The 12,019-nt window shown below is 41.8% G+C and overlaps 1 protein-coding gene across 2 annotated transcripts in view; it reads left to right on the top strand.

The window, feature by feature from the left end:
* LOC121841385 (basal cell adhesion molecule-like) overlaps positions 1–10,109 on the top strand; it is a 118,261-nt gene extending 108,152 nt beyond the window's left edge. For both annotated transcript variants that reach the window (XM_042309236.1, XM_042309230.1), the window contains one exon: positions 9,294–10,109. In XM_042309236.1, coding sequence (XP_042165170.1) covers positions 9,294–9,296 — 3 coding nt within the window. In that variant the 3' untranslated portion in view covers positions 9,297–10,109. The remainder of the gene's footprint in view (positions 1–9,293) is intronic.
* The last annotated feature ends 1,910 nt before the right edge of the window (positions 10,110–12,019 follow it).

Raw genomic sequence — 12,019 nt, 5'->3', positions numbered from 1 at the left:
TGAACAAAAAAATAAAACATGATTATAAATGAACGAACAACGATAACAAAACCTTCACCGTGAGGTTTACAAACTCAGAGACTTATGGCCTCTGTTCTATGAACACACCATACACAATCCTATTTCCATCTCTCATCACTCAACAGAATGACATTCCAGCTGAAGCAGTTGGCTTCCTCCCTTCCAGCTGAGTTGCTTTTAGTTTCTCCACTTTCTCCTTCTGGTTCCTAAGAGAGTTATAGCATAAGACTTGGAAAGCAACAAAAAGCCACACAAAACATAACAGTATTAACAATGTGTTAAGCTATGCATAATTATACATACTTGACTACAAAAGTCTGAGACCATGATATTTCCCACTCTCTCTTTACCTGACTCTATGCCTCCAGGATACGTTTCTGCTGGATTCCACAAAATTGAAAGCCCTAAAAAGCCTCCTCATGCTTTCGCCCAGTCTTCCCCTTTCCCGGCCCTAGGTTCTGAGAGGTGTTCCCAAGCCATGTCATTTTCACTTTGTTCCCCATCTCCTCCATTGCCACCTGAAAGGCAAGTGCGTATCCCTAATAAAGGTTCCATCCTCTTAAGGTAACTCAGCACTGTATATGCTTTCACATCAGTGCCCTCAAAATGTTGTTTAGAGTACAATTACCCCAACATCTATCCTCTTTCATATAATGCATTAACCAATAAAGCAGCTAACCCAACCCAACTATGATGTTAAAGTAGCTCCTAGACCCAACCCATCTACATGTGTACAGTGGAATCTAGTCTCTTCTAGCTCTGATTCCTCTGTCATGGTGTCTTCAAGCTCACCCATTATGCCGCTGGACCTCACTTCTCGTGAGAACAATGCACCCACCGAGGAGAGACATGACGATCTTTACCGCTGCAGGTGCTGTAAGGAGTACTGTGTGGACCAGACCAACACTGTGCCAACACCCCCTGCCTGGTGTATCTTGATGTACACTCAAGCTCCAGAATTCAGCCCGTGCCCTTGGTTATCTCCTGCTTCTCATGTGCTACTTTCTCCTGAGGATATACACACTGCAACACATTGGTCATTTCCTGACAACATAGACTCCCTTATGGCAAGATCACTAATTTGTGCCATTTGAATAACAGCCCCCGGTACTCCCATCAGTCTCCCAGTTACCAGCTACCCAGACATTTGGCATGAGTCCTCATAAACTGATATCCCAACAATGCTACTAAAGTAACCCCTGCTACTACTAACATGGCCCATGACTATAGCCTCCTTCAATTACTGTCCCTACATCGACTGCCGTGAGAATAACTACTGCATGTAATCTGTCAAGTGTTCGCCGGCTGTTAGAAATTGGGAAAGAGATTAATGAGTTGGAAGAATATCCAACCTAACAAAACTGAATCACGTGTTTCCTGAAAGTTTACCTTATTGTCTGAAATGCCACCACTATCTTTTCTACTCTCACCATGATCTGGGTATGTGTAATGTTTAACTGTAGTTTAACCTCATAATAGTCCCTATATTGTGCACAGTTAGCTGTCCTCCCTCTCCTATGAGCCATCTCCTGTAACAATATACATAGTCTCTGGGAATGATACCCCTCTATCACCACAACCTTAATATATGAGCCCCCCACAGATCTCCATTGCAGTCACATTCCATCCCACTTAACAGCCCTATGTAATCATTCTGTCTCAAACACACCTCATGTGTACCTCGCCTCCTGCTACAGATACATTTGTACATATATCATTCCATCTAACCCATAACACACTAGTCACTACTCCTAATGCACTTCTACAGTTATAGACATACTAAAACATTCTCAAATCAATTAGTCAATATACATCAGTCTCTCCTCTGGAACAATGATCACTCTTATGTTCCACGAAACCTAAAAACATATTGACTTGCAAAGGAAAGAGCGAAAAAGTACACGTTTAATAACTTCACACCACCTTTGATGCGACTAAAACTCCATTACGTTCTATACTCGTGATGCTGGTCTCAATGCCATCTCCTTCATTTTCATCCTTGTGTGTAATCGCAAAACACAGACTATGAGCCTTGTATGCAATTAATTGTACTGTAACATCCAGCCATCTCTATGTATTGATGTGATTTAACATTAAAGTGTTGACATGGTAAAACAAAAGAGAACAAAATGAAACTTACTTGTTGACTTTAACTATCAACCAGTGAGTTTTCTAACAACCTTCCTGTCAGAGGACACTTAGAAATGAGGTTTCTGGAGCCTCCCTCGGCCTAATAAATTTGAGCAGTGCCCTCCCCCTCGCCGTTCGAAAGCAACTCTCTCTCGCTGTATCCGAATCATAACTACATTTTATAAATTATCCAACCCAAATTCAGAATGACAGCCCTTAGTGCTGACTTTGAGTCTAGTACTTGAATTCCAGCTTCTTAACTTAACACACATCATCCCTGTTAGAATGTACATTTATAAACGGAACCTTTTATCGCCGGTAATAACTCTTCTCATTACAGCCCCCTGTGTCCCTATCTTCCTGTCACAAGTGGCCTGGTAATGAAAGATCAGTATCTCAATGCATCCTTAGTCTAAATTGTTTGCAGTGTGTAGTAACTGTGTAGTAACTGTAACTGTCATCCCTATTTAACATTTGAATATTTACTCAAAGACTAGGACCCCAGAGAACTGGTCATTTTCCCTTCGAACCCATGATTCACAGCGTGTTTTTAAAAACATGTTAAATACAAAATAAAAACATTCAAATAACCAATAAACTTATCTCATGGTAAAATAGAGTAGAAACGGGTATTTCTCATTCATTTTATAATTAAATCCCAAGTGTCTATCATTTCTAGTGAGATTGATCAGGTCTCACCAAAAAGTCAGGATGCAGGGCATTCGACACCATTAAAATATTTCCTCTCCCTTTTCTTTCCCTGTCCTTCCGAAACCATTTCAAAACCTTCCAAACATTTCCAGCATTCTGCATACCCAATTTGTTAACATTCACTATGCTACATTTTAATCAACAATCCAAAAGTATTAATTATAAACCAAACATGATAATTGTAAATTCCCTGTCCTTACTCCAATCATTAAATGTTTGTTTCAGTCCACCAACGTTTATGTATCTTTTATTTAGCATGTACTATTCTCCATAACAACCGCACCACAATGTTCGTGAACTAACAAAAAAAAATTAAAAGTTCATTTTAGGTTTAGTAACCCCGTTGCTAATTCCTTGTGACCCCTCCACCCTTTCGTCCATTCTAGAAATCTATTTCAGAATAAGACGACATAAAATGTCTCATGAGGTCAAAAAAAAAAAAAAAGGCTTTCTGAGTTTGCAAGGAGCGTTTGGCCAGATAATTTAAATTTGTTACCTTTAGAATCCATTCCCCTGGCATTTTGCCTAGATTCTTCAACATACGTTTTCTTGTGGCAGATTTTGCCAATTTATCATCATAAGTGATATTTGATCCCTGGCCTCTACTAAAAAGTTAGGTAAGACGTGATCTCATACGTCTTCCTTCACATAGAAACTGTAATCTCTATGATCCATTATCGATCAAACCGAAAAATGCAAATACTTGCATAGCGGCATTCCCTCCGGATGCATAGCGGCATTCCCTCCGGATGCATAGCGGCATTCCCTCCGGATGCATAGCGGCATTCCCTCCGGATGCATAGCGGCATTCCCTCCGAATGCATAGCGGCATTCCTCCGAATGCATAGCGGCATTCCTCCGGATGCATAGCGGCATTCCTCCGGATGCATAGCGGCATTCCCTCCGGATGCATAGCGGCATTCCTCCGGATGCATAGCGGCATTCCCTCCGGATGCATAGCGGCATTCCCTCCGGATGCATAGCGGCATTCCCTCCGGATGCATAGCGGCATTCCCTCCGGATGCATAGCGGCATTCCCTCCGGATGCATAGCGGCATTCCCTCCGGATGCATAGCGGCATTCCCTCCGGATGCATAGCGGCATTCCCTCCGGATGCATAGCGGCATTCCTCCGGATGCCGGATGCATTCCTCCGGATGCATAGCGGCATTCCCGGATGCATAGCGGCATTCCCTCGGATGCATAGCGGCATTCCTCCGGATGCATAGCGGCATTCCCTCCGGATGCATAGCGGCATTCCCTCCGGATGCATAGCGGCATTCCTCCGGATGCATAGCGGCATTCCCTCCGGATGCATAGCGCATTCCCTCCGGATGCATAGCGGCATTCCTTCCGGATGCATAGCGGCATTCCCTCCGGATGCATAGCGGCATTCCTCCGGATGCATAGCGGCATTCCTTCCGGATGCATAGCGGCATTCCTCCGGATGCATAGCGGCATTCCTCCGGATGCATAGCGGCATTCCCTCCGGATGCATAGCGGCATTCCTCTGCATAGCGGCATTCCCTCCGGATGCGGGCATTCCCTCCGGATGCATAGCGGCATTCCCTCCGGATGCATAGCGGCATTCCTCCGGATGCATTCCTCCGGATGCATAGCGGCATTCCCTCCGGATGCATAGCGGCATTCCTCCGGATGCATAGCGGCATTCCCTCCGGATGCATAGCGGCATTCCTCCGGATTCGGCTTCCGGATGCATAGCGGCATTCGTTCCGGATGCATAGCGGCATTCCTCCGGATGCATAGCGGCATTCCCTCCGGATGCATAGCGGCATTCCCTCCGGATGCATAGCGGCATTCCCTCCGGATGCATAGCGGCATTCCCTCCGAATGTGGCAGGTTCCATTCCTACTTACACGCATTCTTCCAAAGTCTGATAGGTCCACATCTAAAACAGGGAGCTTTCTCCTTACATTTTGATGTTTTTTCGCTACCTTTCTTTTATTTACCTTGGCCATTGAAACAATAGCTAGTGACTTCCCTGTGGCCCTATTAACCCCGCGGATGTCTGCGAAGTGAGCAAAGTTATATTCAATTCTCAAAACATCCTGATCTAGTTCATCCACTCCCCCCGCAATTACCGTTTTGATCACAGGTTTGAACCTACCATCAAAGCAGAAGTGCAAATTCTATCGATTCACTCCCGTACCCAGTCTTTCTGTGGCTGAGTACTTCTACTAATTCCGGGTTTATCGGTTTGTATTTTTTGTTGATAGAATGCTGACATCAAGACGCTGGTATATTAAGCTTTTGATTCTGGTTTTATGTCTTTTTGCCAAGTCATAGTTGAATTCTTTATTTGATTTGAATTCTCCGTCAGCAGAGTAATGTTGCCCAATTTTATCCAGTTTGCAAAATTTTTCCTATATTCAAGCCGAATTGGTAGAATGCTCGTGCGCTTCTTTCAGTGCCTCCATGGCTTTATTAAAATCCTCTAGCTCCATATTACAGGGAGGAACGGGGCCGTTTATCTCTATATGAATAGTTATTATTCCCAAACCTCTCTTGACTGTGTCTTGGATATTTTAGATTTCGTTAACTCTCTTCTATAACACACCTTTGAACTTTTTTCCAAGGTAGCGCGACCCATTTCCCCGGATTATAATTAATTGGTCACGGCAATTAATACCTTGTATTAGAACCTATACTATAGCGTCTGCAAATGTATTACTGGAGAATACGGATGACTTAATGTCTTATTCCAATATTGCCTCAAATAATATTGCCTCACTGTTGTTGATAACCCACATTACCAAAATGATTCACACTTGTCTTCCTATTTCTGCATAATCTGTCATGGTTCACCACCCCAACAGGGCATAAAACTAACCCCTCTTTCAAACACACACTCACACCCTGCGCTCTCATAGCCACTAAGACTGGGCTTCCACGCTTCTTACAGGTCTGGCCAATATACCCATTACACTAGGGTTTTACCCTCCACATGACTACCCTGTTCAGGACTTCCCCTCTCTCTATGAGATTTTACCCTCCACAGATCTATTCTGCTCAGGACTTTATCAGATTTACACTCCACAGATCTATCCTGGCAGGGCTTGCAAACTATTACAGACTACAAAGGGAAGCACAGCCGTGAGCTGCCCAGTGACATGAGCCTACCAGACGAGCTAAATCACTTCTATGCTCGCTTCGAGGCAAGCAACATTGAGGTATGCATGAGAGCATCAGCTGTTCCGGACGACTGTGTGATCACACTCTCTGTAGCCGATGTGAGTAAGACTTTTAAACCGGTCAACATATACAATGCTGCGGGGCCAGACGCATTAGTCACATTAACCATATCTGCATGTACATACTACCTCAATCAGCCTGACTAACCGGTATGTATGTAGCCTCGCTACTTTTATAGCTTTTTACTGTTGTTTTATTTCTTTACCAACCTATTGTTCACCTAATACCTTTTTTGCACTATTGGTTAGAGCCTGTAAGTAAGCATTTCACTGTAAGGTAGCTGTTGTATTCGGCGCACGTGACAAATAAACTTTGATTTGATTCTGCTCGGGACTTTATCTTGAAATTTTACCCTCCCCTGGAACTATCCTGCTCGGGACTTATGAGACTTACCCTAAACTTTATGGTACTAGCATATACCACAAAGCTACGACCAGTCGTTACACAATGGGCCTACCGAATTAAACTCATGCTCTCCAGGTCCGTATCCTATAATTGTTCAGCCTACGATTCTCATCTCTCCAAGATGTCAAAATGAGTGGAAACAGGTGTAGGAACTGTGCCTACCTTATTTGTTGCCAGCTGCTGCTCCACTGATCTGTACTCTTTGGTTTGACTACAAATCGTGGTGAATCCTGCCGACAATGCCAACTGTTAGGTTTTCATTCTCAGAGTAAATAACTCAACGGACACTAGATAAGCTTAAACAAGTTTAATTCTTCCCGAAGGGTTGATAGAGCTGCATTTAGAAATCACATGTTTTCACCATCACAAGTATATACTCCAATTTAGACTCTCCTCCTTCTCTCCAATCCTTACATCTTTTATGGTTTGACAGGAAGAGGGTAATAGGGTAATAAACCATAACTTCGCTCTTCAAGGGATCTGACCTGACCTCAACCCCTCATTTGCCTAATCCACAAATGTCCATCCGTTTCCCCTACAGCAATACTGTGACTTCCTCCCTTCCACTCTGGCTCCTACAGATAACCATTAACTTCTGATGTAAAAAACATTCTCTTTCACCCCTCATATACTATACTTCTGAGTGCAACAATGTTCCAAGTTTAACCCAGAATCTAACAGTGTCACATAAAGCTTTACCGCTTGCTCTGTAATATGAGTAGTATTCTTATTTCAATAGCAATGTTCTTACATTAATTAATTTATATACAAAAATATGAACATGTCATGATTTACTAGGAGTGGTGGGTGGAATCAGGCGCAGAGAGCAGGGTTCAGTAGATAGTTCAATTTATTCTCCGGCGCACAAAGGGTCACGCCAACACACAGGGCGCATACAATTGACCAGCCCAAACACTGGACCAAAACAGTCCGGAGAATAACCACACGAAAACCACCATACAACAGAGTAACAAAAACAATCCCGCACAAAACAAGGGTGGGACAACCTACTATATATAAGGACGCTAATTAAACTAAAATACACACAGGTGAAACTAATAAGACAAAACCAACAGACAAACGAAAAAGGGATCGGTAGTGGCTAGTAGGACGGTGACGACGACCGCCGAGCACCGCCCGAACAGGCAGGGGAGCCAACTTCGGCGGAAGTCGTGACAGTACATGGATATTGAAATATACAAATATCACAACTCTAAAAGTAACAGAGATCCCACTCTAGAACTTCAATATGCTGTAGATTCTATTATGTTCAACGATATATTGAACAATGTGCCAAATCTAAAAAAAAATATATATATATTTTCCATAGTCATGTTTGTATTTTTCAATATTCATAAATTTTTGTAAGAAATGTGTTATTAAAATCAAATTGCTCTTCGTAATACAGAGCAAGCGGTAAAGCTTTATATGACACCAACTTGAGCCTTGAGTCTTGAGTCTGAAAGGAGGCCTTGGTAAGGCCAAAATGCTTTCAGATACAAATGTCAAATATATGTCAACAATCATTCCTCCAAAAGAACCTTCTATGGATTAAATGTTGTGCAATTTTTGTTTTGTTCTAGTTTCATGAGTAATTAATCACCCAATAGCAATATTCATGAGGAGAGGAGATCAGGAAACCAAAGCATTGGCCTAGAATAGCATACAGTGTCATCATGAATATGACCTCAGTTATAGACAACCATTTTTCATAGGAATAACCAATATAAAAATGAACTGCTTCATGACTTATATCAGGGTTCCCCAACTGGCGGCCGCAGGTGGTTTCTGAGCAAAAAATAATATATATATACAGTTCCAGTCAAAAGTTTGGACACACCTACTCATTCAAGGGTTTTTCTTTATTTCTACTATTTTCTACATTTGAGAATAATAGTGAAGACATCAAAACTATGAAAGAACAAATATGGAATCATGTAGTAACCAAAAAAGTGATAAACAAATCTAAATATATTTTAGATTCTTCAAAGTAGCCACCCTTTGCCTTGATGACAGCTTTGCACACTCTTGACATTCTCTCAACCAACTTCATGAGGTGGTCACCTGGAATGACTTTCAATTAACAGGTGTGCCTTGTTAAAAGTACATTTTGGAATTTCTATCCTTCTTAATGCATTTGAGCCAATTAGTTGTGTTGTGATAAAGTTGGGGTGGTATACAGAAGATAGCCCGATTTGGTAAAATACCAAGTCCATATTATGGCAAGAACAGCTCAAATAAGCAAAGAGAAACAACAATCCATTATTACTTTAAGACATGAAGGAAAATTACATTTTGATTTGTTTAACACTTTTTTAGTTACTACATGATTCCATAAGTGTTATTTCATAGATTTGACGTCTTCACTGTTATTCTACAATGTAGAAAATAATAAAAATAAAGAAAAACCCTGGAATGAGTAGGTGTGTCCAAACTTCTGACTGGTACTGTATATATATTTTATTTTTGCGGGGGACAATAAAAGACTGGAAAAACACCAGGAAATCAGCTCCAAGTTATTTTTTTAAAAGACATCTGTTCCCAAGTATCCCCATGAATAATAGAGAGACACGTGATCGTATACAAATGGTTTGAAATGATTATGTTTTAGTCAAACATTATATCTGTTTGGGCTTATTGAGGTCAATATGCAGTCTTCAAATGATTTGTAATTACGTTTCGGCCCCCCGACCAACCGCTCAATATAAAATTGGCCCGCGGTTGAATCTAGTTGATGATTCCTGACTTGTATAATATCACATGATGTTGTATTGACTCACAGGATTTACTGGTGCTTTGTGTTGTCTTCCACAGTGAGGAACAGAGGAGAATATGACACAAGAAGACAGAAACAGAAAGAGAGGGATGAAGGGATGGATGAAAAACGACAGCAGGGCTTGTTTTATTTTTGATAGAGGGAGCAATCGGACTGAGGGAAAAATACAGTGGAATGGGATGGTGTTTTTGTAGGAATGGGGGTAACCATGGGGGGGGGTATTTAAACATGAGACCTAATACATCACTGAACATCATCTGACTTCATCATGACATTATCAGAGCATAATCCCTGTCCACCAATCACAACTCTTGGTTGACTCCCATGCAGAGTAGAGCTGTACAGTAAACATGTGTCCAATGTGACTCTAGCCAACTCCAGTAACCCTTCTCTACCCCAATCCAAACACAAAATGCCATTAAGTCACTGTTTGTTGTAGGAGTGTGTGTGCGTTCGTGTGTGTGTGTTTGTGAGTGTGTGTTTGTGTGTGTGTGTGCGTGTGTGTTTGTGAGTGTGTGTTTGCGTGTGTGTGTGTGTTTGCGTGTGTGTGTGTGTTTGTGAGTGTGTGTTTGTGAGTGTGTGTTTGTGAGTGTGTGCTGTATTGCTTTGTGTATCTGAGCTGTGGGTTGTTCTTCGTTCAGTCAGTATAGAACTGGATGTGTCTGTTATGTGTGGAGTCTGCATCTAGCCCATTTTGGTGGACATGGGAAAAACACAAACTGTCATGCTAATGTACAGTGCCTTGCGAAAGTATTCGGCCCCCTTGAACTTTGCGACCTTTTGCCACATTTCAGGCTTCAAACATAAAGATATAAAACTGTATTTTTTTGTGAAGAATCAACAACAAGTGCGACACAATCATGAAGTGGAACGACATTTATTGGATATTTCAAACTTTTTTAACAAATCAAAAACTGAAAAATTGGGCGTGCAAAATTATTCAGCCCCTTTACTTTCAGTGCAGCAAACTCTCTCCAGAAGTTCAGTGAGGATCTCTGAATGATCCAATGTTGACCTAAATGACTAATGATGATAAATACAATCCACCTGTGTGTAATCAAGTCTCCGTATAAATGCACTTGCACTGTGATAGTCTCAGAGGTCCGTTAAAAGCGCAGAGAGCATCATGAAGAACAAGGAACACACCAGGGAGGTCCGAGATACTGTTATGAAGAAGTTTAAAGCCGGATTTGGATACAAAAAGATTTCCCAAGCTTTAAACATCCCAAGGAGCACTGTGCAAGCGATAATATTGAAATGGAAGGAGTATTAGACCACTGCAAATCTACCAAGACCTGGCTGTCCCTCTAAACTTTCAGCTCATACAAGGAGAAGACTGATCAGAGATGCAGCCAAGAGGCCCATGATCACTCTGGATGAACTGCAGAGATCTACAGCTGAGGTGGGAGACTCTGTCCATAGGACAACAATCAGTCGTATATTGCACAAATCTGGCCTTTATGGAAGAGTGGCAAGAAGAAAGCCATTTCTTAAAGATATCCATAAAAAGTGTCGTTTAAAGTTTGCCACAAGCCACCTGGGAGACACACCAAACATGTGGAAGAAGGTGCTCTGGTCAGATGAAACCAAAATTGAACTTTTTGGCAACAATGCGTTATGTTTGGCGTAAAAGCAACACAGCTCATCACCCTGAACACACCATCCCCACTGTCAAACATGGTGGTGGCAGCATCATGGTTTGGGCCTGCTTTTCTTCAGCAGGGACAGGGAAGATGGTTAAAATTGATGAGAAGATGGATGGAGCTAAATACAGGACCATTCTGGAAGAAAACCTGATGGAGTCTGCAAAAGACCTGAGGCTGGGACGGAGATTTGTCTTCCAACAAGACAATGATCCAAAACATAAAGCAAAATCTACAATGGAATGGTTCAAAAATAAACATATCCAGGTGTTAGAATGGCCAAGTCAAAGTCCAGACTTGAATCCAATCGAGAATCTGTGGAAAGAACTGAAAACTGCTGTTCACAAATGCTCTCCATCCAACCTCACTGAGCTCGAGCTGTTTTGCAAGGAGGAATGGGAAAAATGTCAGTCTCTCGATGTGCAAAACTGATAGAGACATACCCCAAGCGACTTACAGCTGTAATCGCAGCAAAAGGTGGCGCTACAAAGGATTAACTTAAGGGGGCTGAATAATTTTGCACGCCCAATTTTTCAGTTTTTGATTTGTTAAAAAAGTTTGAAATATCCAATAAATGTCGTTCCACTTCATGATTGTGTCCCACAAAAATACAGTTTTATATCTTTATGTTTGAAGCCTGAAATGTGGCACAAGGTCGCAAAGTTCAAGGGGGCCGAATACTTTCGCAAGGCACTGTATTCATCCCTACGCTGATTATTGTGTCACTCTGAATTCTATCCCGTAACATAGAGATCGTGCCTACAGTTACATAAAACTTAAGGACCATATTCTATGCCCAATACGAAGACCAGCAGCATATTAGGCACAATACTTCAGATGTACTTTGTAACAAAAAATTTCGGTCGACCAGGGCAAACCAGGCCCACTTATACAAGTCAAAAGTCATTCCAACCTAAATCCACTCCGGCCTTCTGATAATAGCCTATAGTACTGTATATAATTCTAGACTGTTCTAAGGAGGAACTTACCCCTATCTCCCTGTTTGCTTTGGTCCTGGCCAGAGTCCTCTCTTTACAGGATGACATGAAATAGAAGACTCTAGTCCCTGTGTATCAATTCATTGTTTAGTTTTTCATTTCAAATTATTATTATGTCTATTC

Source organism: Oncorhynchus tshawytscha, linkage group LG03 (genome assembly GCF_018296145.1).
Source record: "Oncorhynchus tshawytscha isolate Ot180627B linkage group LG03, Otsh_v2.0, whole genome shotgun sequence".
Taxonomy (NCBI): domain Eukaryota; kingdom Metazoa; phylum Chordata; class Actinopteri; order Salmoniformes; family Salmonidae; genus Oncorhynchus; species Oncorhynchus tshawytscha.
The sequence above is the reverse complement of the archived record's forward strand: the minus strand, read 5'-3'. Positions and strand labels throughout refer to the sequence as shown.